Source organism: Conger conger, chromosome 11 (assembly GCF_963514075.1).
Source record: "Conger conger chromosome 11, fConCon1.1, whole genome shotgun sequence".
Classification (NCBI taxonomy): domain Eukaryota; kingdom Metazoa; phylum Chordata; class Actinopteri; order Anguilliformes; family Congridae; genus Conger; species Conger conger.
The window spans coordinates 2,591,549-2,619,136 of NC_083770.1; the positions used below are offsets into that span (position 1 = coordinate 2,591,549).

At 43.7% G+C, this 27,588-nt stretch overlaps 1 protein-coding gene across 4 annotated transcripts in view; it reads right to left on the reverse strand.

The window, feature by feature from the left end:
* LOC133140426 (PDZ and LIM domain protein 5-like) overlaps positions 1–27,588 on the reverse strand; it is a 93,769-nt gene that overhangs the window by 33,039 nt on the left and 33,142 nt on the right. For all 4 annotated transcript variants that reach the window (XM_061260386.1, XM_061260387.1, XM_061260388.1 and 1 more), the window contains exon 3: positions 12,287–12,438. In XM_061260386.1, the coding sequence (XP_061116370.1) occupies positions 12,287–12,438 (152 nt within the window). The remainder of the gene's footprint in view (positions 1–12,286; positions 12,439–27,588) is intronic.

Here is a 27,588-nt window from a genome sequence, read left to right on the forward strand (position 1 = left end):
ATTGACCCACGACCACGCCCCATTGATCCACACCCCACACCCCAATGATCCACACCCCATTGATCCACGACCACACCCCATTGACCCACGACCACACCCCATTGATCCACACCCCACACCCCATTGATCCACGACCACACCCCATTGATCCACGATCCACGCCCCATTGATCCACGATCCACACCCCATTGATCCACACCCCACACCCCATTGATCCACGACCACACCCCATTGATCCACACCCCATTGATCCACACACCCCATTGACCCACGACCACACCCCATTGATCCACACCCCATTGATCCACGACCACACCCCATTGATCCACGACCACACCCCATTGATCCACACCCCATTGATGCACGCCTCCACTTCTGCCCTTCAGACCTAAGCCAGTCAGAAATGTGCCCCAATGTGAGCCGCTGCCCGTACCAGAGTAAAACAGTCCCACAGTGCTTTTACAGGACTTCAGATTTAAAAAATGGGAGCAGACATGCTTTAATAAATTCCAAACCAGTGTTGTGGTTTGAGGGTGTTTGTTGCTGCAATTCCTCTCTTGACCATTAGAAGTCCGGAATTACCTACTGTACATTTAATCACTGCATGCACTATTCTGCTGTTCAGACGGGAAGAGAACCGGAGCTAGGCCAAACCAGGGAGGCACGCAAGATCCAAAGCAGCCTCACTAACCAGAGATCCAAAAACTTTTGGACCAAGAAACAGATTAATAATGCATTTTCTGTACTTGGGGCGAATACCCCTTCTGCCATGCCAACCAAGAGAATTCATCCAGCACGAGACTGAGATGAACAGCACAGTGAACTGTGAACTGCAGAAAAAAGAAAATAGATTTCACAGAATGTACATGGAATTCACTGTGCTATTTCAGATAAAAACCCTTTATGACAGAGCCATAAATCCGGTTTTGGATTAAACTTAAGACTGAGAAACAAGACTGAAGGCACAAATCGAATTCCCACTGTGGTCAGGAGACCATCCTCCCCCATACTGCTTCTAACAGAGAGAGCTGCAGTCTCTGGTCTAGATTACGCAAAGCCAACAGGGCCAGGGAGGATGTTTATCCCACAGCGATGAAGCCAGGAACCCAACACGCTCAAGGAATAACCACTGTCGTGCCCGCTCACTTCACAATAAAAGTGATTGTTTGTTGTAGTTTGAGGCTTTGGGGTTGAGGTTGTTGTTGTTGTTGTTGAGGAAGTGATTCTCTAGTTTGCTACAGGGGGGAACTGGCGTGAACCTGAGCAGCTGAAAATTGTTGACGCAGTGCAATTACCTTGGTTAGAGCCACTTAAGGAATTTACAACTCAATCTGCTCTCTGCACGCACCGCAGTCAGCAGATCCATTGAATTCTGCTGGTCCCCACTCTGTTCACTTGAGCTACCGTGTTAGTTCCTGGAGATATACCGTCCTGTAGGTTTTCATTTCATCCCTAATTTGGCACGCTAATTAGGGTTGAAAGTTATGGCACTTATGTATAGATATCGTTACTTGTATAGGTATTGTTGTTTTTATTGGCTGTTGTTGTATTCTAGCTGCCAACAGTGGTATGCTAGTTTGAATGTTGATTGTACTCTTCAAGGGTTCTGAATTTCTGTATGTTTACACTAGGACTCGGAACTGTACTGTCCTCTCAGGTCTACTTTTGCACTTGTTCTTGTGATTGATTTGCACTTTGTTGTACGTCGCTCTGGATAAGAGTGTCTGCTAAATGCCACATAATGTAATGTAATGTAATGAAAGTATTCGAGTAATTAGCAGCTGAAGGAGATCTCTAGCTGGTTGCTTTCTTAGGGCTGTAGTGAAAACCTAGAGAACAGGATATTTCCAGGAACAGTGTTGGGAACAACCATGTCAGAGCAATCTGATAACACGTACATCTACATGAAAGCCTGCTTCTGGTGTATGGTTATTAACCACTAAAGCACATAATTACCATTCATACTTCAAACAGTGCAGTTGTCTCTAATGGCTCCATGTTTTCTAACTGCTGACTAACTGCTGTTTGTTTGAAATGTAAGAAAGTATCCCAGTAAGTGGAGGATATGTAGGTCACCAGCTTTGGGCTAAAGGTTGTAGGGAGTGGGGATCATGAGACGGACCCTTAATAAATGGGAGTGAAATCTCCACACACTTTACGTAACTGGGGATTATCTTGCAGTAATCAGAATATTTGGTATCTGCATATGTTCTTCTTGAATTTTGAGATCCCAGCTAATCTTAATCTTGATTCTTCAAACATTGTTTTTGCTCAACACACCCCCACATCTACCCACAAGAGATTAATCTTCCTACATGATTTATGCATGCTGTCCATTATCGTACATGCAAAAGCACTGTGGTTTTTGAAAGCCACTGGAATCAGAATGAAATGGTAATGGCGATAAATCCAGATAAAAGCAAAGGGGAAGGAAGCGGGGATGAACGTATGCAGTGCAGCACGGGGCCTCCTGTGGTCGCAGTGGGATGTGGGGGCCCCAGCTCGGAGCCAAGCAGAAACAAACAGCGAAACAAACTGTATAGTTCCATTCCCCCAAATCTGATCTTTTTTTATTATGAAGTAGTGGCCAAACTCATCACTCATTATAAAACAATTATACACTCATTGGAGCTACTCCCTCATTTTGAGGGAATATTTCCCCCCTTCTTTTAATTTCCCTAGGCCCAGGCTGGAATCAGAAATACTGTAGCTTTTAAAAGGATAGGTCACTGTTTTGGGAATTTTTGATCTAACTGCAGTTTTACTGCATTGTTTTTGGCCTACTAGTATACTTTCTTGCTTTAGACTACAAACCCCCTAATACCCCTATACCAGTCAGTGAAAAGGAAGAAACATCTAAAAACATGGAATATATCCTTCACTGCACAAATACAAATTTTAAAACCCCAGAAAGAGAACCAAATGGACAACCCCACAGCCTATTAATAAGAGTGCGGTTCACGCACAGCTCTTCAGAGTCTCACGTGTCCTGGCCTCATGAGTGCGGTACTTTGGGGTGGGTGTACGTTACAGCCACCTCCCTTATCTCAGTGGACCACTCAAAATAAACGAGCGTGCAGGAAACTGGATCCCACTGGTCAGCGGAATCAACAGGGCAGATTCAGCCACCTTCCACACAAACAAACCTTCCAATACATTTATCTTCAAGGGCCTTTGGGATGTAGGGTGTTTATTAATGTAATTAGCCACAGAGTAACATGGTATGCTGAAATTATGAAGGTAAGTTTCTTTCTACAATGAGGTTAGCATTGTGGAGGCTGTGGTTGTAGACAGATCCTCTCAGTGTGGAGGCTGTGGCTGTGGCCAGATCCTCTCAGTGTGGAGGCTGTGGCTGTGGCCAGATCCTCTCAGTGTGGAGGCTGTGGTTGTGGCCAGATCCTCTCAGTGTGGAGTTAGCATGTTCTCCCTGTGTTCAAGTGGGTTTACTCCAGGTACCTAGGTTTCCTCCCACACTCAAAGACATACATGCTCCATGTGTGCCCATGCCGTTGCCCTTTACCAAGACACTGTCCTCAGAACTCAAGTTCGTCCCCGCTGCTCCTAAGTAACTTGGATGGGTCAAATGCAGACGACAAATTACCCCACTGGGTTCAATAAAGTACATCCTATCCTGACTGTCAGCTGATGATGGGAACAAGCACAAGATGGGAACTGGGGTTCACCAAATGAGAGGTGCAATGGGCTCTTTTAATGAGGGGGGATCAAACAATAGACGGGTATCAGGGAGTAGTGTTCTTAAAATGGGAAAAATCAGGATGTACAGCAAAAAACAACCGAGATAGGACAGAGCAGGGAGCAGGTCGTGCCGCACCTGGAGGGTTTGTTCTTCAGGGGAGGGTTGAGTGCTTCGGGCAGACTCGGAAAACTAACACAGTGCTGAGAAGAGGGCAAGCATCCCAGGACTGGAAATAACTCCTTGTTAAACTTCAGCAGTCTGTTCAAATACAGTAGGGTCCAAAAGTCTGAGACCACTAGTGAAAATGCTTAGATTTTGCATTCTTTTCTCATTAAATACAAGCATTTTAATGACTAATTATATTATCAGCATAACAATTTGAGTGAAAAGTTGAATCTTTTAAAAGAATTACATTCATTTCACCTGATGATCCATGTTATCCCAGCATTATTTGACAATGCTCCAAAGAGTGATGTTACTGAATGCTTGGCTTTTGTGAGTCTTCAAGTGTCCCCAAATGCTCAATGGGGTTGAGGTCAGGTGGTTGTGGGTTGTGCAGCACTCCTTGCTCTTGTTTGGTCTTCAAGTAGTTATTGCAAAGCTTTGAAGTGACTTTCATTTGTTTGTTTTCCATTTTTTCAAAATCCTAAAACCTTCTGTGTATTTCCAGGATTGCATGAAGAAAACATCCCAAATTTTCAATGTGCGCATAGAAAATCCAGGATGTTTTTTTCAAAATCCTAAAACTTTCTGTTTATTTCCAGGATTATATGAAAAAGAAAACACAAACATTGGTCTCAGACTTTTGGACCCCGCTGTCCATAAAAACCTGTACAAATCTTTAATGCTTGGGAAAGAGCCCTTGTTTGACATTCTGCTCCCCATCCTTGTCCAGTAAGCCCTTATACAACGTTCCTCACATCTGCAACACATCTATGGAGCCCGTTTCAGTCAACAAAGTCTCTGTTTAGAGAGGGAATGCAAGTGTCTTGCTTTTTCACGTATACGATGTCAGTGGCTGGGCCATTGTGAGCGGGAGCACTGAGAGGCAGCGCAGCACGAAGCACGGCGCATTAATAAACAAACACAAACCAGAATGGAGATATTTATCATATTCTTCTCTTTCCATCACGCACACCCTCACATTAAACTTTAGACCTATTCCTCTGTTCTGAGGCAGAGAAGGTAACCGCAAGCAGGTCGCTCCCGATAAGACCATTCCCAACATTCCCAAACATGCAGGAGAGGAGTTACTGACAATCCCCCGTAGTTACAGCAGGAGAGGAGTTACTGAGAATCCCCCGTAGTTACAGCAGGAGAGGAGTTACTGAGAATCCCCTGTAGTTACAGCAGGAGAGGAGTTACTGAGAATCCCCCGTAGTTACAGCAGGAGAGGAGTTACTGAGAACCCCCCATAGTTACAGCAGGAGAGGAGTTACTGACAATCCCCCGTAGTTACAGCAGGAGAGGAGTTACTGACAATCCCCCGTAGTTACAGCAGGAGAGGAGTTACTGAGAACCCCCTATAGTTATAGCAGGAGAGGAGTTACTGAGAACCCCCCGTAGTTACAGCAGGAGAGGAGTTACTGAGAACCCCCCATAGTTACAGCAGGAGAGGAGTTACTGAGAACCCCCCGTAGTTACAGCAGGAGAGGAGTTACTGAGAACCCCCCGTAGTTATAGCAGGAGAGGAATTACTGAGAATCCCCGGCTGAGTGGACCAATAAGAGGGAGATTTGAATCAAGATTTCCATGGAGGCCCTGGCATGACTGATGTGCTAACTAAAGACTAACTCCATTTAACGGAACAGGTTCCAGCATGTGTTTCCACTTCAACAGAGCCCCCCTTGAGACAAGTTCTTTAACCCTCCTATTATATTTGGGGTCAATTTGACCCCACTCAGCGTTTGAAACCAGTTAACTTTTTTCCTCTTAATACTGTATGATTTTTACATTTTTCTATTTTGGTTGGATTAAATAGTAAACATGCAATAAACATAATACTCTGTTTTCAGAAGTCCTGCACCAACTTTGCATGTGTTCTATGTGCCATTTTTATTTTTATCTCAGATTTCTTTGTGGATTATTCTGGTGGCACTTTCCCATACAGGTGCCAAACTTTCACTTGCTGTTACCTCAAGCTCTAAAGTGAGATTGACCGCAAATATGAAAGTCATAAGTGGTAAGGTGTTCTTTAACTGACACATAACCACTCACCTGACCAGTAAGCTAGTTTGACATTAACTTATCCTAAAATGACCACCATTTAAATCATTTGGGAGATCCTAGTGTGTTTCTCATAATATATATATATATATATATATATATATATATATATATATATATATATATATGTATATATATATATATATATATATATATATATATATATATGTATGTTCTGCATTAATTACCTGTCATATTTTTTAAATATAAAAATGAATACCTCCCAATATGGATAAGATCATGGATAAGGTACATTCAGCACTTTAAGATACTTTTGGCAGACAGCTATAGGATTTTTATGCAACAGAGCAATATGTATAATTGTTCCCTAATAGTGTTTACTCTATAATGGCATGTTTTTGTAGAGCCGAATTGTGCAACTGAGAAGAAAAGTTGGCCAAAAACAACAGAGTGAGACCCAACTATTAACCATTTCCTTTCTCTTTATACTTTATATTTCACAAGTGAAGAAAATATTTTTTGCAAGGCTGAAGGCGATGGTGCTTCAAAGGTCAGGTATAACAATACTCAAGCTGCTCCATTCTCTCTGTCTGTGTGAAAAGATTTTGATATTTTATCTTGCTTTGTTTTACTCTCATTAATTTCAAATTTTGCATTTGCATTCTTGGTAATAACTATGTAATGACCTGTAAAACCCCAGACATATGTGTATGCATGTGTAAGGAGGAGATATAGTTTATCTAAGTGTGAATTGGTGTTCTGTGACAGGCTGTTTTCTTGTTTGGTACTGTTGCTAGGATTCCAGTTGCTCCTTTCCATGAAATAGTACTATATTATTGTAGTGATATATGATATATTGTAGTATAATAAGCCTATAGGAAAGTTTCCCAAAATTAGATGGGTACCCATACATATATAGAAACATATTTGACCAGGCTACCCCAAGGTCTTGTTCAGTAGTAAGTTCTGTCATTCCTGCTAAAGAAGTTCAGCTAACCTCTATCAATCATAAAACAAGAAAGACAGAAACCAGACTTACATGTCAAACTTAAGAAGGGAAAACAAGTATTCATTCCACACAGTTTAAAATGTCTGACCACAGACAACACACAGGGCAAGCCCAGGAGGTGCAGTTGGCCAGTTACAGTGGGAGTCTGGAGGCTCATCATCATTGCAGAGAACCTAAAGCAGTTACATTTCCATAAAAGTCCCTAATAAGGGAAAATATGTCCCCTCTGGTTCCAAATGTACACATTCCAAAACAAAACAAACCAGGTTCATTCCTATTCCCATTACTGTTTCGCCCAGTCTTTATGATTTGAATACTGGGATGTGCTGGGAATAATGTAACCGGTCTAAAAAGGTAACAGCAGCACCAGCCAAACTGCACTCTCATAAATCATAATGCAATCATAATGGTGTTGACAGCACGTGAAACTGCTTGTGAAAGGGCAGGGGGAGCAGGTTCCTGGCCTCCCTGTGTGCTCTCCTCCCTATCCAGCCTGATTAGTGCAGCACTCCGGAGGCTGAGGTCACCACAGAGGAAGAACTGTGGTCACATGACTCCATTACTGGTAGACACACTCAACTTGGAATGACTCCGAGTCTGCCACCACTTTATGACTTAACTTACTGTAGTTTTCCTTTTAGGAGAGAAGCTTACGTAAAAAAACCCACAATATATACGACAAAGTATTCATTTTTGAATTTGTGACCTCAACCTGCCAAAATAACTGCTCTTTCGCTCACAACTGGTCCAGGAGGAAGTCAAGTTGATGTTCCTCTAATTTACAAAAACATGAATCGCCGCTTTAACTCATAAATGTCAGACAGGTTTAGTGTAGCTATAAACACATTGTCCATCAAACTGAAGAAGTTTTCAACATTAGGCCTTTGTGACCAAGGCACCACACAGGAGACAACATCAAAGCGTAACACCAAAATGTAACGGTAATCCTCGCTTGTCATCTAGGCAGCTCAAACATAGAGTCAGTACAGACCCTTTTGTTTTTCCTGCTTTCCATCAAACAATGCATATTTACATGAAAGAGTGAATACTTAATGCTATGTTATACTTCAAAAATCATGCATCTGGAAATCCAATTGAATCAGTTGCACCAGAACACACGATACACTGTGGAAGTTGTGTCTAGAAACAGTAGTTTGCGTTTCCTGTTGGACATATTCCTTTCCTTCATGTGACATATTGTCATTCAATTAATTATTTGAGGCTGTTATTTTTCTCCATTAGACCACAGAAAGCCCCATTTAATCTTCCATCGGCGAGATAAAATTAGAGGCCACATGCACAGAGCTTGCCTCGCCCCGGGCCAAAGCGCACGTCATGTTCACCCAAGGCCACACAAAGGAAAGAAACTATTGAGTGCACTATGAATATCTGTAAATATCACTGCCGATGGAAAAGACAACTGCTTAATCCCTGCTATTCAACATATACACCTGATACAAATATGGGCTTTCATTACACAACATTTATTTAGCAGAGGCTTCTATCCAAAGCACCGTACTAAAAGTGAATGCCAGAGGTGGTAATTAGAAGAACAACAGAACAGGTTGGATATGGTACAATTTACATAACGTATCAGTTGTCTACAGTCATGAACAGCAAGTCGAGTACACAGGGTAAATTGATCTTTCCCACCCCCCAATGCTAGGGGGCAGTGTTGAGCAGAATGTTGCTTCTTTAAATCTGTCTTCGACTTGCTCTCCTCACCAGCCACCAGCCCAAACCAGTTCCCCGCCTCATATCCCTTATGTTGACACAAGGCTCAGGGATCATTTCCAAAGCTTGCTAGAACAGGTATTCAAATCTGAATAGCACAAAAGGGCAGCATTTGTGATTTACGCCATCCCCCCCACCCTCCACCTTGCAGTCTCGCAAGTCACCCAATGTACCGTGAACATCAATAAAGAGCTTCCTCTATAGAGCGTCCAAGCGCCAGAAGACGGATAGCTTTATGGAGAAAGTCAGACCTGCTACCCAGCCTCAGGCAGCTGTGCTGCAGTAACTAGATTCAGAGCAGCACTGGGGGGGACAATAGTTTCTAGAAGCTTCTTTGTATACAAGCCACTTCATAATCTTTGATATATATATATATATATATATATATATATATACATATACATTTAGGAACGCAGGTTCCTGCATGCAAGTCCCACACAGTGAGCCATTGAATACACCGTAGTGAGTACGATCACAACGGACTTGTTCCCTCTTACGATGTGTAACTTCAAAGCTACGGAATCCACACCATTCTTAGTCATTAAAAATGAATAAAGTTGCGTATAATAAATGCATGGCCGAATTAGTCACCAGGCCGGCAGTGAATCCAGGTGGACAGAGCTGCAGTTATAGTGGGTGGTCGGCCAAAAGTGGGGAGTAAAGTACACTCCTCCATCTGTACTGTCGCTCTTGTAAACCCTGGTCATGACTCGTGTACAAATAAATGATAGTCCTCGTATTGTCCTCCGCTTCCCTGACGCCAGAAACTCCAAATGGTCTTAGCTGTGTTGATCTAACCCCTTCTCTGCCCTGCACCACAGAAACAGCCTGAGTAGAAGCTCGTGTTTCAGACCTCTTCAGCCGCCATTCGGCCTAAATTCAAGCCAACATATTCCACCTAATGATGTTTGCAGACGGCACTACAAAGCACAGCCTGGCCTAGACTGCTGCAAGGCATTTCTGTAGCGACTGTGAGCAACGTGAGTTACAGTTCAAACCGCGGACATTACCCTCGCTAGATACTGCCACCAGGGATGTCGATTAAACAGTCCACCCCAAATAGTTTCATCAAATAATAATAACAACTCAAGAAAGCCAAGAAAAGAAGGAAGCCAAAAGCATGCTTGGAGATTCTGTCTTTTAATATTTATCATTCTTCATGGTATGATGATATTAAGGGTATACATTTGTCATTAAAACACATGAAAAAAATGTTTTTGCTACAAAGGAATCAGATTATTTAGTTGAATTTCTAACTGCTAGGTCTAGCTGCTGAATCTTAATAATTATAACATAAGAATCTGAATGCACTACAGTAACTCATTATCAAAGCCATATCACTTAGGTAGCTGGATGACTATCATAACTAACAATGAGAAAATGTTTTGCTCCTCCAACCCTAATACAATATCCATGGAGCCTTTATCAAACCTGCAGTTTATCAGCTTCCGAGTTTCTTAGAAAGTGAACATTGCTTAAACCTAATATCGAAGACCCCAACTGCTGAAAGAAATCAGGCTAGAACATATAGGCATGGGTGGTCATAACGCTCTTAATTCACACCGCAGCACTGAGCACCTGTGAATACAGCATTCCCCAGTTCAGTCAGTGTACTGTGTGAATTTCATCCTCAGTATTCACAGGTCCAAGCGGCAGCCATTTATCGCGTGGGTTTACCCGCCTCGGACAGAACACAGAACTGCGCCCCGGTCTGAGGAGCTCCAGAGCACAGCACAGCACGCGACGCTTCCCCGCGCTCCCCCACTGACGATAACGGATGACGATTAAAAGCTCACGGGAAGATGAAAGGCAACAATAAATCTCAGCCGTGCCGGAATGTTCTGGCATTCCCGGGCCGACGAATCCAGGGGACCTGAGCCACAACATTCCCGTTTTCACCTTTTTTCCTTTACCGGTGAGGAGGGGTGGACAGAGAGCCTGCTGAACATGCCGTACGCAGTCATTTTTAGAGAAGATTAACTCCTGTAATAACAGAACACATCTGCCTCTTGTAACGTATGGATTTCTCCCTCTGCACTGTACTGTTTATAGAAATCGAATGGATGACCTCTAGGAGCACATGTGTTGCTGCTTAGCTCTGTAATAGCTGTAACACCGATCCAGACATCCTACTCAGCCGTGCCAATGTCATCAGCCGCGGAACATCAACACCACCGTTTGTTTAACTGCGTTATATCCAGCAGCATCTGAGGGTTGAGCGCTTACAAAGCATCAATAAGCACAGGGATTGATACTTAATTAAGCAGTAATAACAGTCAGTGTGAAATATTGGTCCTACGCTTTATAATGACCTTCCTATCCGTCTTAGAAATTCTAAATCACTAGTTTTAAGTCTCCATCATACAGTTATGTTTATCAATTGTTTTTGTTCACCACTCAACCATCATTTTAATGTGTTCTTTTCATTTTTATGTCTTGACCTATGATGCTATCAAGTTTAAATAAAGTATATAATAATAATAATAATAATAATAATAATAATAATAATAATAATAATAGTGTGAAATAAAGCCGCCAAATGCTAAGAGCAACAATTGCCTGGTGGAAGTCACATCTTACTTACTTTTAATATTTCTCCTACTTTCTCTCGGTTATGAGAACATCTACATACCCTAAATGTAAAGGCAGCTATATACTGGGTTCCATGTGTATGCATATGTCTGTACTTTTGCCGCCCTGTGTAAAAGATTAGCATTGTCAGTAAACAGACATGTGTGTGAACTCCAGGGCCACAGAAACAAGACTATACTGGTCCAGTCTCCGAAATGCAGACATCATGCACCGCAGGGAATATGTAAACATGGATGTACAGATGGTATGATGGTTATAAAACTCAGCTGCAGCTTTGCCCTGGACTGCACCATTAATTACACTGAGGTGGGAGGTATAGGAGGCCATGCTGGGGTGAATGATGGTTTTTGCATTTGCCTAAGCCCACATAAATCCCCCGCATACTGTAGTTAGTGGTACTGTTCTGTTACAACTCTTTTTGTAAATAAATGAGAGTTCAAGTGAACTTGGACCGATTGCCCCCTTCTGAGTTGGCTGATAACAGACTGGAACAGTATCTTGCTTTTCATATGAAGTATATGTGTCCCCTTGTCTACTGCAAGAACACAGATAAAAGCATGTTTACGGTTACAAAGGCATATAGCTAAAGGGCATTTTTTTTGCTCTGCACAAATAATTTATTATAATTTATTATAATTTATAATAATTTATTTACTGCTGCAAAACGCGCTGATACAAGTTATTAAGTTTAAATTACTTTTTCACAGGGGTGATATGGGTGTTTGATAACTTTTTTAATTTGATAAATGAAATAATTATTTAAATCATGAAGGGGGCAAATACTTTTTCATGGCACTGAATATCTGTATAGCCTGCATGTATATATACAGTATATATATTTATATCTATCAATCATACTGTTCAGGTTGTACTGAGAGAAGCCATGCCCTGCTGTTCTGTCACCCAAGGTTCAGTCCAATCCTGACCTTCTATGTAAAACAGAAAATGAAAAGTAGAGTAAACAACTATATGACTGTGAAAAAGATGGGCAGTTACATAGCACCAATACCTGCTTCATCAGGTTAGCGCTAGAGGTTATTCAGAGGAGAAATATCTGTGGAGCTTACTTCTGCATGGAGAGAGTAAGGTTCCCGCTGCAGGCCTTGATTTTGTTCTGGGCCTCAAGGTGGTTCATTCCCTCGGTGGCTATTCCATCGATGGACAGCACCAGGTCTCCCACGGCAACGTTGGCCTGGGCTGCCTTGCCCCCATCGGTCAGCTGCAAAGACAAAATGGCACTATGAGAAAGACATTCTGCAGCTCCAGGTCCAGGCTGGGACACAATGCTGTTTGGAGAACTGTGCTCCTGCACCACACAAAACATGTGCCTTCACTTATACAGGTGAGTCCCAGGACATCATGAAATGCTTACAGGTCAACGGGAACTCACTGGTAAAACATTTTAGGTAGGAAAAAATGTTACACACAGATTCAGTCATTTTGACTGTAAAAAGCGAAATCATACTGCCCTTCTCTAATGTCTTATGGAACATTTAATGCAAAGAATTTTCCGAGCCCACCAATAGCTGTACTGAAAATAATCATATACAAAGCTCTGGAGATGAAACTGAACACATGCTGGTGAATAGAGTCAGACAAAGAGACAGTGCCACAGTGAGCAGAAGCAATGTGTAATATGCTTCTATGTAATATGGATTCTGTTAATGATTTAACTGTCAACGTCAAGGTAGCTTGCATCAGGTTCACAATCAAATATTAAACAAGCAGAACACTGCGATCTCCACATTCCACACACTACAGTTCCTACACAGAAACCTGACCCACATACTTTTCACTTTTTCAATTTAAATAACTGTACATTGCTCCCATTAAACATGATCCAGACATACTCTTTCCAGGAGACAAATACTGGCAAGCTACATTGTTTTTGCATTTTTATAATAAATAAATAAAAACCATTCCACAAATCCCACATGTTAATAATTTGCTTACAGTCCACTTTGCAATCAAAAATAAGTAGTCTACCAATGGCAGGTCATTTTTATTCATTTTGAGAAGAAACAGGTCTTTCTGGTCTTGGGCAACATTCAGAACTTTATCACAACTAATAAGCTGTGTCAGAACAGACACTTTGAATTTCCATGGAGAATAGTGAACAAGGGAGAGGGAGAAATCTTGCATATTAATCTGATGCACTTCAGGGTTTTCAACATTCTCTGATCCAGGGACCCCTATCCAGGTTTAAAGGCATCCAGGGAACCCCCATAATAAATTGAAAAGGGTTACATTTAAAATCTATGTACAGAATAGTAACTGCATAGAAGAAATAGCCTTGCACCTCCTACAGTATCTTCTAGATCCCACAGTCCCCCCCCTAGAATCCAACCCTAAAACTGAAATATAGACTGGAATATAGCATAAAGGTACAATAGGTAATTTCGGACTGCTAAGTCCAGAGAGGAATTGCAGCAACAAACACCCTCAAACTACAACACTGTTTATCCCTCCCCCTTCTCTCTGAATGCGCTGATAAACCACAACACTGTTTATCCCTCCCCCTTCTCTCTGAATGCGCTGATAAACCACAACACTGTTTATCCTTCCCCCTTCTCTCTGAACACGCTGATAAACCACAACACTGTTTATCCTTCCCCCTTCTCTCTGAACACGCTGATAAACCACAACACTGTTTATCCTTCCCCCTTCTCTCTGAACACGCTGATAAACCACAACACTGTTTATCCCTCCCCCTTCTCTCTGAACACGCTGATAAACCACAACACTGTTTATCCCTCCCCCTTCTCTCTGAACACGCTGATAAACCACAACACTGTTTATCCCTCCCCCTTCTCTCTGAACGTGCTGACGTTAAGTCACTTGACCCTCTACTGAGTTTAGGCGGCTGGGCTCGGTGTGTGGGAAGCAGTGAAATCTGAGGACGACGTCTACTGGCTAAGCACACCTGGACGGCGTCATGAATCAGTCCAGGAGTTAAAAGTGTAAAAGACTATTTGTTTGTTTATCAGTTGCGTGCTCTCTCTCTCCCTCTCTCTCCCTCTCCCCCCCCCCCAGTGTCCCACTCTTTCCTCCCAGGGGCCTGTCAGTGGTCTTGGCAGATATGTTGCACCTTTTAGCTGGAACTAAAATTGATCTGAATGGGGTACTGAATGGGGTATATAGATTTATTACGGATAAATAAAAATAAAACGTTAATGTCTAGTTCTTACAGCAATGAAACTCCATGTGCGCTCCCGCAAGCTGATAGCTTAGCATGTTTCGCCCAACACGTGGCAGACATCTGGGTGCACATTATCACTCTCCGCTCAACATTTCTCATCAGCTTTCAGACGATATCCCCAGCACTGGAGAGTAATGGTTAAGCAGCTGTGACTGGAGGTGATTCTTGAGGGATAGCCTGGAGCAAGGTGCTTAACCTGAATTGATTCAGAAAATGCCAGAAACAGTTAATGTGTAAAAAGAATGCCAGCTATGCAAAGCCACTCCTGATAATAGTGTATACTTAGCAAACATATAATAAAAATCATCGACCGAGACTGTCGGGCTGAGCTAGTCCTGACCTGAGTACATTTAGGCAAGATGCACATACTTTGTCCCTGGCATAAGTCCCGCATTACTGAGACGAGCAGGTCACCAAGGGAGCAGGAAAACAAAGGCTTCAAGAGTTCAATCGCCCCTGTAAATTCCACCGGCCAAATTAGGTGTAAACCCTTTCCTGAAAACCTGATTCCAAAATGGTGTAGGGTGGCAGATAAACACGCTCACTGAACTGCCACAAAAACTGATTTTGAAAAGAGGAGGATCTAGTTCCATATAGTTCTCCTGGGCACACTGAACAGCCCTTTTTGTTACAACATGGACAACAGTTGGTACTCAACCGTAAGGTCAACATTCGAAAAGTTTGGTACTGGAGATAACTTGCAAAAGCACAAAAATTACATTTTTATTATTAATGATACTAATATTTGGATCTGGAATAAGACATAAGAAAAAAAATGGACACAAAAGTCAAATGCGATCGTTTTCTCTCATTTGTGACCTTGTGAACTTCAGACCTTGCTGTATGTTGTGTTGTATTCACACACATTAAGAGAGCAGAGGGCACAGTATAAACATCAGAGCAGTATCTGTAGGACAAAGTCATTTCCACCCATAACAACACAAGTAATTTGACAAGGCACTACACTTCCCGATACTGATGAGTACAGACAGGATATCCGCACATCTAGAAGCTACCCAGCACGAGCAGGAGCTGGAGGTGTGAAGAGGCATTCAGGTGCAGCTCTTGCCCAGCTCAAGAGACAACTCAAATCTTAGCCCAGCTTTCAAACTCCATTCGCCCGCAAGCCGCTCTGAATGCTCAAACAAAGAGAATGAATCACAATGAATCGACTCCATTAGGGCACAGTTCACAAGCATGATTCCTTTTAGTCACAGTTAATGAGACACATGAGCACAGCATCCAGACAGGGCCCCCTGGCATGACGATGAAGCCTTCGCCAAGGTCATGATTCACCCGGGACAGGAACACTCCGCAACTGTCCACAAACTCCACAAACTTTCCGGTCAATTGGATATTTTTAGCTCCCGTGAAATGTATAGAAATAGGAATAGCATTCCTTTCTGAAATCACAGCCCAGCACAAGATCCATATAACAGTATGAACTCCTGAGAAAAAATGAAAAATAGGTGAAAAAATAAAGGGAGAACGTGGCAGGTGGAACTGCCAGAAAGTTGACAGAGAGGTTGCGTGGCATCTTCTGAAATTCTGGAAGTTAAGCAATCCAGTAATGAAGGCAATCAGCGATGGAAAAATAGTTCCCCACATCTTTCCTGTCACTGCTACCCCGTCCATGTTAACATCCTCTGACAGAAGGTAAAATACACTTCATATGGGAAACCACAGACATTTCTCAATTCTGCCAAATATGGAAAAAACATACTATAGTAGCAAACAGCTTATTTATCCAAAAGTTGAAAGCAAGCCTGTCGAGAAAACTAATCCTGACAGATGACTTAACTAAAATAAGGCCTAATGCTGAATTGGCAAACCATTAAAGTCTTCTTCTTCCTCTGAGACAAATCAGCAGACAATTCCTCAGGTACTGAAATGGCAGTACCTGTTCAAAGGGTGGGCGGCTCGACAGGGTGCAGACGGCCGGGGGGACCGGAGCCCAACAAAACGGCAGTAACTGCAGCTGCATTTCTCCAGCTCCTCAGGAAGCACACACTGGCGTTCCAGACAGGAAGCGGGGCGCGAATCAAAGGGCACACGCCTCCGCCGCAGAGAACAGGAGCGGGGGAAGGCCAACAAGGGGCAGCCATTTCCTACTGTCGCCCTGGAGGTGCCCCCAGACACTCACGAACCGCAAGGGGCGAAGGGCGTCGCCGTGCCAGGAGGACATGGCCATGGGCTGGCCTCAATAAGCTCCATAACAGCATTATCACTGCTTTACCCCTTCTTCATCTCCTGTTTCAGGGTCTGACAGCGGGACCTCCTCTGTGAGGAGGAGAGAAGGGAAGGAGCCACTGGGCTTACGGGAGAAACAGACACCCACGGGACGGAACCGTTTGCATGACGATGGGCCGCTGTCTCCTGACTTAAGAAGCCCGGTGGTCACCTCCCTACAGCACAGAGCGGTGACCTGCGTCAGCCTGGTGTTCACCTCCCTACAGCACAGAGCAGTGACCTGCGTCAGCCCGGTGGTCACCTCCCTACAGCACAGCCCGGTGACCTGCGTCAGCCCGGTGACCTGCGTCAGCCCGGTGGTCACCTCCCTACAGCACAGCCCGGTGACCTGCGTCAGCCCGGTGACCTGCGTCAGCCCGGTGGTCACCTCCCTACAGCACAGAGCAGTGACCTGCGTCAGCCTGGTGGTCACCTCCCTACAGTGCAGAGCGGTGACCTGCGTCAGCCTGGTGGTCACCTCCCTACAGCACAGAGCAGTGACCTGCGTCAGCCCGGTGTTCACCTCCCTACAGCACAGAGCAGTGACCTGCGTCAGCCCGGTGGTCACCTCCCTACAGCACAGAGCAGTGACCTGCGTCAGCCTGGTGGTCACCTCCCTACAGCACAGCCCGGTGACCTGCGTCAGCCCGGTGTTCACCTCCCTACAGCACAGCCCGGTGACCTGCGTCAGCCCGGTGGTCACCTCCCTACAGCACAGCCCGGTGACCTGCGTCAGCCCGGTGACCTGCGTCAGCCCGGTGGTCACCTCCCTACAGCACAGCCCGGTGACCTGCGTCAGCCCGGTGACCTGCGTCAGCCCAGTGACCTGCGTCAGCCTGAGTGTTCACAGGCCTTGCTTCCTGACACGCACATTTCCACCCTGCTTCTGGAAGGTTCTGGCCGGGTTTCTGACTCCTGCGAGCTCAGCCCGCTCAAAAATGCACATTTTAATCCATTATTTCTTCTAGCAACTGGACTCAATCCTGCCCTCACACCAGTATTCTGGGGCAAAGTGTCCATATATTCTTCATAGTTACAACATTGCAAGCTAAAGGAGTTCCTATATTGCAGGGAGGCACAGCAAGTCCCGATTCTGTGGCAACTTCTGCTCTTTATTATTTTATTAGCTCAATCATACTGCATCTTGGTCATTTGTATAAGCACCAGCTACAGTCACAGACTGCAGGTGTACCCTAAAGATTTCACTTTGATCCAGTACAGGAGTGAACCAGTGTAATCTATAGAGCTGTCTGGAAACTAAAATGGAAGTTACCGGATGGAACAAAAACCAACACGCAGACCAGCTCTCCAGGACTGGAATTGTGCACCCCAGCTATATTGTCTTGGCACAATTTTGCCAACTAAAGTTCACAGCTGGCCAATACGTAAACTTAGATGTTTCAATGTGCAAGCCAAGCTCAGCAAACAGCCGGCTAAAACTGCTGACACGTCAAAACAATTGACATGTTGCGGCAGAATACTGCCGTGCTTCAGTGTATCAACTTCTACCTGCGAGGCCTTGAGAGCAGGCAACAGAATAATATTTTTCAGCTCTGTTGATATTCACGAGTAACTTGTGGCATTATATTAGGAAAGAGATATTCCTGTTTTTCTAATTGATAGAAAATGTGTCACATCTCAGCGAAACTATCTGGGTGGATATATAATACTATGGGCAAGTGGAAACATACTTTCATTTAAACTTTGTGTGAACTGCCCCTTTAAGAGGGTATAAGAGCCATTACCTGACAGCTATTACCACAAAAACAGCAAATGCAAGACTACCTTATACACTTCACACCATTGCCTATCCTGTCCATCACAGTCAGCTATACTGTAACATATCGCCATTAAAGACCTTTTTTGGGGGCGGGGGAGGAGTCCATGTGTGGGATCACATCATTCACTCATGCCAGATCAGTTCACTTTGGCTTGGGCTACAGCAGCTCAAAAGAAGAACAGGGGCAATTAAAGCACAACCCCAGAACTTTTTTACAAAAATGATTTCTCAATGTCATTCATTCATTCATTCATTATCCTAACCCGCTTATCCTGAACAGGGTCGCAGGGGGGCTGGAGCCTATCCCAGCATACATTGGGTGAAAGGCAGGAATACACCCTGGACAGGTCACCAGTCCATCGCAGGGCACACACATCATTCACTCACACACTCATACCTACGGGCAATTTAGACTCTCCAGTGATTCTCAATGTTCATCCTACAATTTTCATTCCGCTTAAAATTAAGTGTGACACACTGGAAAAAATGTATTTTAAAAATCAACCAAAACGAAATGGTTTGGTTGTGCATACCAAGCTACTTAGTCAATCAGCCTTACAATATTGATTCATAAAAAATGTTTAGTGGAGTTTCTCTTCCAAATGACCACTCGCTGACTTTCCTCTGAAGAATTTGGTAGATTAAGGCAAGCCATGAGGAAGAATGTCATGAATGACACTAGCGGTTCATGTTCTCAGGAACAGACAATCTATACATTCATACACATCAACCACAGGATACTCTGATTTACTGTCCAATTATACTGAGCATAATGCAATAAATCATCAGCCCACAGAGGACTCTCAAGTCACAGATTCTACATAATATACCATGATAGACCCGGGACCAAAGACACTAAAATGTGTCTATTTATTAACTAATAGAACCCACATGTGTCCCAAGAAGGGAAGATAGTATATACACACGGGTTTCACTTCATTAGGTAGACCTGTACACCAGCTTGTCAATGCAAATATTTACTCAGCCAATCATGTGGCAGCAACTAAATACATACAAGCATACAGACATGGTCAAGAGGTTTGGTTGTTTTTCAGACCAAATGTCAGAATGGGGAAGAAATGGGATCAAGTGACTTTGACCGATTGTTTGGTGATTTGAGTATCTCAGAAACGGCAGATTTTCATGTACAACAATCTCTCAGAGAATGGTGCAAAAAGGTCAGAGGAGAATGGTCAGACTGGTCAAAGCTGACAGGAAGGAGACTGCAATGCAAATGACCACCCATTACAACAGTGGTATGCAGAAGAGCATCTCTGAACACAGAAAGCATCAAACCTCTAAGTGGATAGGCTTTAAAAAAGTCTAATAAATACTGTATGTACATATGTATGTTTGACTACCGTCCTGTATATGTTGTTCGTTTTTTTTAGTGTTTTTTTTATTTATTTAGCCACAGAAAGTGTTGTAGAACATCACAGGACTGAAGCAAATCAAATTTCCTCCTCTTCTTAGATTGTATGGCAACATCATCCAATAAGCATCCCAAGCTCGAGGTGTTGTGAATGGATTTCCTCATGACACGTGGCAAATGCAGCTCTTCAAATCAGACTGGCTTTAGACAAATGTTACAGGAGTAAAGAACACTTCCAAAAATAGAGTCGGTGGGAATCCTGGAAATTATTCCCATGTGTGCGGCAAATTGGTTCAATGGAGATGTACAGAGATGTACAGAGATGTATGGAGCGGGAGGGAAGTCTGCCGTTAACACTGAGGAAAGTCCTCTACATACAGTGCTGATTATGTAATTCAAACTAAGAGCAAGGTGGTGAAAAATATATAAAGAAGAATAGCTGCTTCTGTGGTTACATAACATAACATAAGGTAATGGCGAGAACAGGCCATTCAGCCCAGCAATGTTTGCCTTTTCCTGCCCCTAAGTGTACCTTCTGCCTAAATTGCCTAGAAGCTAAATAGAATCTAACACCGTATCAAGCCTGGTCTTGAAAACCCCCAGTGTTTCTGCCTCCGCTACATGCACTGGCAAGCTATTCCACACATTGACCACTCGCTGTGTGAAAAAATACTTTGTAATATCTGCACAGAATTTCTCCTTTGCCAATTTCCATTTGTGCCCTCTTGTTTGGCTAACCAAAATCACTGCTATAATTAACTTTGCCTTTAATGATTAAAAAAGCCTCAATCAAATGTCCCCCAAAGTCTCTTTTTACTAAACTTAGAGAGACTGGTCTGTGAGGCTGCCTGGGAGGCCAAAGAGGAGTCCCTGTGGACATTATGCCCAGGTCAGAAAGCACCCCTAATCTACACCATCACAGCGGCCACTTCTGAGGAAGTCTGTTTACAAAAAACAGTAAACGTTAACGACTAGCTGCTCCATACCAAGCTGTAAACCACAGCTTTGTGGGTTCTGCCTTTTAAAGAAGATCACACGCAACATCCCACACATTAAACCGCTGGTTGACTTCCACAAACACTATGAGAACAGGAGATACGTTCGAGTACATCCTGTATGGGCCACGCAGCGCTTCATGTGCTGTTGAAGGTCCACTTCTCTTTTCGCCTCGATTGGTTTTCAATATCTGTGCCTTTCTGTAAGTGCGTGTTCTTCTGAATGTGTCCGATGATTAAAGATGCTTGCTGGTGCGGGCGTAGACTTACTGCTGAGACATGGGCCTACTCTGAGTTCTGTAATTAGCTGGCCATGACTCAAAGTGGCACACCTGGTTTCAGTAGCCAAAGGTTCCTGGGCTTGTTGCTGCATTAGCACCTTGTACCTACTCAGCAAGGCTACGCTCAGTCAGGATACCCTAACCCTACCCTCACCTAACTGCTTCACCTCACTACGCACTGCTGCTTGTTCTCCAGCCTCTACTGGCTCTCCAGTGGTAAATGGTAAATGGTTGGCATTTATATAGAGCCTTTATCCAAATCGCTGTGCAATTGATGCTTCTCATGAACTGAACACCCTGAAATGAGAGGGAATGGGGTCAAGGCACAGTGACTGAAATGAGGCTAAAGGAAGAGAGAACTCTCTAGCGAGGAGCTCCTGTATGGCAACATCATCCAATAAGCATCCCAAGCTCCAGGTGTTGTGAATGGATTTGCTCATGAGAAGCAAATGCAGCTCTTCAAATCAGACTGGCTTTAGGCAAATGTCACAGGGGTAAAGAACACTTCCAAAAATAGGGTCGGATGAGAATCCACTCCAGTACGGAGAGGGTGGGCAGTCTGGCGTTAAAGTCCCGGAAGGTGCAGTACATACAGTGCCGATTATGTGCTTAAAACTAAGAGCACGTTTAAGAGGAGTTACAATTCTGCAGGGGGGGTGTGTGTTAGCCAGGCCCACTGTTGTACAGAGCAAGAGGGTGAGAATGAACGTGAGAGAGAGGAAGAGAGAAAGACTATCCTGTATTCTGCCAACAGTCGATTGCTTCCATGTGTGCTTCCTGTGGCATGTTTGACACAATTAGCCCTGAGAAAAACAAAGCACAATACTGCAACTCTAATTGGAATCTACAAACTGTTTCCATTATGATATTTCTGATAAGTTAATTGATCATTAAGAGCAAATAATCTTGTGATCTAAAATGACTAATTATCCAATTTCAACAAGCGGATGTTGGCTCACAACACATCTAAACAATACTTTCCTTCACTCAGTCCTGGTTTGTCACTTAAACTGTACAGTAAGATGTAATGCAGTGACCAGTGGACCAGAAAAAGAGCTTTAGTCAAGTGGTCCATTACAACGGTACTTAATCATTAAAACAACAAAAAAGCCTGAGTGCCACTTGTTATGATTATATCTCAGCTAGCGTAAACGCATGTGGACGAGATGTGGGGTCCACAGCATTCTAAAATAAGTTTAATCATACAATGCAATTATGTGGTGTTCAAGAGAAAGTTTAGAAGTGTGTGTATGCAATATGTGAGTAAGTGTTTGTATGCATGTATGAGTGCGTGTGTGCGCTTGTGAGATTGTGTGTGTGCGTGTGTGTGTGTGTGCATGTGTGTTTGTGTGTGTGTGTGCATCATGTGCAATCACTTGTGAGTTTGTGAGTGTGCGTGTATGTGTGAGTTTGTGTGCGTGTGTGTATGTGTGAGTTTGTGTGTGTGTGTGTGTGTGTGTGAGTTTGTGTGCGTGTGCGTGCATGTGCATGTGTGTGTGTGTGTGTGTGTGCGCAATCACTTTCATAGCTTGTACCAGAGCTCCAGAAAAGATTAGCCATTTGAAACAACAGGCCACCCACATGACGGACCAGCCGTTAATAATTCATAAATCAGGTCACACTTATTGCAGTGTGTTCACAGGAAGCGCTACAATGAAAGGGCTCAAACAGGGACCAGGGGTTGGGAAAGGAAGCTGCTGTGGTCATTCCCGCTGAGAAGGTAAACGCAGGGTTTCCATGGCGAGTCCAGGCCTGTTTGTGTTTCTTCAGCCACGGCGGAGAGGAAGAGGAGAGGCAGGGTATCCTGACACAAACAGGACCGCTTGTGGGCGAGACCAGGGTGGAGAATGCCTCTGACCACCACCTCCCCATTACAGGCACGTTGTGAAAGCATTTTAGCATTTTCAAGCCAAGCTGTACCACTTTCATTGTTCTTTAGAACCAATGAATAAAAGGCTGTCAAATCGATTAAAGGCTAACAGATGGGGGTGACATAAAAGGTGGTGATCAGCTGAATGCTGTAGAAATCAAATAAGTATCCAACAACTGGTCCTTTTTTTGAATACCTTTCCCTCACTCACTCTTTCTCTGTAACCAAATCAAAATACGATTTGTTGGCATGATAGTGCAAAACAAGTATTTACTTTACAAATTAGAGAACACAAGTCTTGATTTATTATTATTCTCCTTGCCCCAGTCCAGGAGAAATTTACAAAGTTTTTTTGCATTCATTCCTTTTTTAACTAAAAACAGGCACTGCCACAATACCCTGTATCCATTCAAAAACAGAAAATCTTTTCAGTGAGAAAAATATCAGGATTGACCTCTGAGAGCCAAACACCATCACTCACTTGAAGTTTGTACAATCCCACATTTCACCTCCCGGTGAGATTTGCATTGCACTCAACTCAAACATACCAATTTGAAGAATCTGCAGTCAAGCAGCTAGACCCAGACAGCCAATATGGAAACCACCAGGCGATTGTGTACTCTGATCCAATTCATATTTGGAGAAGTGGAGATGCAAACGCTTACCCTCTCCCTGCCTTCCACCTTCCTGGCAGAAAAATGAAATGTATGATGTCTTAAATATGTGCTCTGTATTCAGTGGAAGCTGTGTGCAATCACCTTATTAGGTGCCTCAACCTTTTAAGATATCATTCTATTGCATGGGTGGGCTCATCTGCCTGCTGTGGAATCCAGGTTGTGCCAGTACTAACTGTGGTCAGCAGTCAGCCAGATCCCTGCTGGTTGAGCTGCACATTTGAACCATCTTCCACAAACTTGTGTCTGTGTGCACTGGCCTTGCCACCCGCAGTAAGAGCAGAAGCAGCAGATAACATCACACATGTCAGAGGAAGGTATGTGCTGTATCAACCAGTGCTGATGAATACGATCGGGCCAAACTGGGAGAAAGGGGGAAAAAGCACAGGAGAGTTTGCAACCACAATGCCATTGCTGCATTCATGCCCACTGCTATGCATTACCATTGCAGCTTAAACTATAGCAGTTGAAGGTGGTCTTAAGCAGCTTTCATAATGCATTTAAACAAATAAACACCCAGTGAGCACTTTATTAGGTACACCTGTACACCAGCTTGTTAATGCAATACAGAATTTGCAGAAAAACAAAAAACATCCAGTGAGCAGCAGTTCTGTGAGCAGAAACACGTTGTTAATGAGCGAGGACAGAGGAGAAGGGCCAGACTGGTCAAAGCTGACAGCAAGGTGACATTAACGCAAATAACCACACTTTACAGTGGCATTCAGAAGAGCATCTCTGAAGTGGATAGGCTACAGCAGCAGAAGACGTGAAAAGTCTAAAAAATAAGTAACAAATACCTAATAAGTTTCTCACTGAGTGTATGTATACTGCATGCGTGCACAGCACAATGTCGTTTCAGGGGCTCAGCTAAGGTTTCAGTAACATCATGACTGTGTAAAACTACTCTGTTGACCCCGCTTTCCCCCAATATATACATTTCACAATGTCATAACTCTCCGCGTGGCTGTTATAAATGTTAAACGTAGCTTGAGGCGCATACTGTAACCCTGTTTTTTATGACCAGTGGAGGGACCTGGGAAGCAGGTGGGGGCCTTGCATTGGTTTACAGGAACATCTGTCAGCATCACCAAACGGCTACCCCAGCATGCTTACAGAAACTTTATATCACCTCCCGAAGACACACACAAAGAATCTTTTTTTATTAATTGCACTGTTTTGACGCAAGTGCACCCCAAGTAAAACAATGTAACTGAAAAAACTGAATTTGGCAATTGAGAGAGAGATAAATTTGGAGAAAAAAGAATCAACAGGCAAGAGAGTTTTCAGGACATAAAACCTCTTACAGCAGTAAAAGTTTTGTCTGGAGAAGAGGTGCATTATTGCTCTCCTCTGAACATTTTTACAGAACCTTATCTGTGTGCTTACACATAGGCAAGAATGTGGGGTTCCTCTGACTGATGGTACTTATCAAAAGCAGACCCAGTCTGGGAAACCAACACAAGGTACCAAGCAGAAGTTACCTAACATACAAAGGGAATGACCACACCTGCAGTACTGCACACAGAAATGGTTGTTTAGAGCCAGGAATGTTCATGTGTGTTTGCACAGTACACCAATGTTAAAAAAAGGCATTTAAAAAATGGCAAATCTTGCTCACAAATTCATATTTTGGCAAGCTAATACACAACTTTTTTGTCAAAAATCAAATTTACCTTATTCTGACATTTGCTATGATTTCACTTTTATGGCTAGGCCACCTTTTAGTTGTTTTGGCAAAGAACCTACTTTTTAAACATTAAACATGGAACCTAAAATACATTCATTCTTTTTATTTATGTCTTAACTTGAGCAAGACATGCAGACTGTGAATGCCATATGTTATGAGATATCAGGGCAGATGCTTTACAGATGTCGGAGTACAGAGGGGTAAACATCCAGGAGCACCTCTATAGCACAAGCCCTCACCCGCTTCTCCAGCCTGGTCTGGTTCAGCTCCCTTCTGACTGGCATTGGACCCCCAGCCATTAGTATTCACCCAGAATATTCCATCAACAGGAGCTATCTGGAGTCACGATGCCCTGGGCTAAGGCCTAAAGTTAGGCCTTCAAACTGCAGTCACCTGGAAGTTGAGCGAGAGCATAAGAGCAGGAAATGGCCGCAGAACAGCATAGAGCCATCACCATCGCGGCACGTCATCGATGGTCCCCCCGGAGAGGAGCCCTGAACAGGTACGCTGAAGCAGGGCGTATATTATTTCAAACACGCGCCTGGATATATGCCCCAGAAAATGCAGACAGGCAGGAAGCCCCGAGTTCACAGCAGCGGGGTGTTTCAGGAGCCCCACAGCAGGATCCAGAATTTGTCCAACATGGCAATAGAGACAGAAGTATCAGGTTCCGCAATGAACATTTCGCTAGCTGTTTTAGCCGGTTATATACTCACATAATTATGAATAATCACTGCGTTTACCGTTTAACCGTTTGTAGTTTAATTGTGTTGTACCTGTTGCAACCTCTTTGTAAAATACACACTTAACCATGAAAGCTTGTAAAATATACACTTAACCATGAAAGCTTGTAAAATATACACTTAACCATGAAAGCTTGTAAAATATACACTTAACCATGAAAGCTTGTAAAATATACACTTAACCATGAAAGCTTGTAAAATATACACTTAAAAAAAAGGAAGAATGAAATGAAATAAAAATGCTACCAATGGCGGGCCAAGAGTCCCCAGCCTTTCTCAAGTCCACTTCAGCGCGATTAAATCCAGCGCGGACAGTGATTAAATCCAGTGCGGACGGTGATTAAATCCAGTGCGGACGGTGATTAAATCCAGCGCGGACGGTGATTAAATCCAGCGCGGACGGTGATTAAATCCAGCGCGGACGGTGATTAAATCCAGCGCGGACAGTGATTAAATCCAGCGCGGACGGTGATTAAATCCAGCGCGGACAGTGATTAAATCCAGCGCGGACAGTGATTAAATCCAGTGCGGACGGTGATTAAATCCAGCGCGGACAGTGATTAAATCGAGTGCGGACGGTGATTAAATCCAGTGCGGACGGTGATTAAATCCAGCGCGGACGGTGATTAAATCCAGCGCGGACGGTGATTAAATCCAGCGCGGACGGTGATTAAATCCAGCGCGGACAGTGATTAAATCCAGCGCGGACGGTGATTAAATCCAGCGCGGACAGTGATTAAATCCAGCGCGGACAGTGATTAAATCCAGCGCGGACGGTGATTAAATCCAGCGCGGACAGTGATTAAATCCAGCGCGGACAGTGATTAAATCCAGCGCGGACGGTGATTAAATCGAGTGCGGACGGTGATTAAATCGAGTGCGGACGGTGATTAAATCGAGTGCGGACGGTGATTAAATCGAGTGCGGATGGTGATTAAATCGAGTGCGGACGGTGATTAAATCGAGTGCGGACGGTGATTAAATCGAGTGCGGACGGTGATTAAATCCAGTGCGGACGGTGATTAAATCGAGTGCGGACGGTGATTAAATCGAGTGCGGACGGTGATTAAATCGAGTGCGGACGGTGATTAAATCGAGTGCGGACGGTGATTAAATCGAGTGCGGACGGTGATTAAATCCAGCGCGGACGGTGATTAAATCCAGCGCGGATGGTAGGGATGTGTACCGAGAGCCAGTATTTTTTGGTACCGGTTCCTAATTGGTCAGTACCAGAGTACCGCTAAAGATTCTGGACAAACAATACTATTTTCAGTATTTTTTAAGAGTCTACCTAACCGTCGCGTAATTTTGACACTGCCGCCGTCGACAGGTTATGACGCAGCGCCCCGTTGTTTTCTCTAGTAGTCAATATGTCGGCCGTAAGAGCTAAGCGCTCCAAGGTATGGGCTCACTTCATCAAACTCAATGAATCCTCGGCTCAATGCAATATATGCAAGAAAGTAATTGCGTCAAAGGGGGGTAACACCAGCAACATCATGAAACACTTGCACCCATAGCATAAAGCTGAAGGAGTGCGGC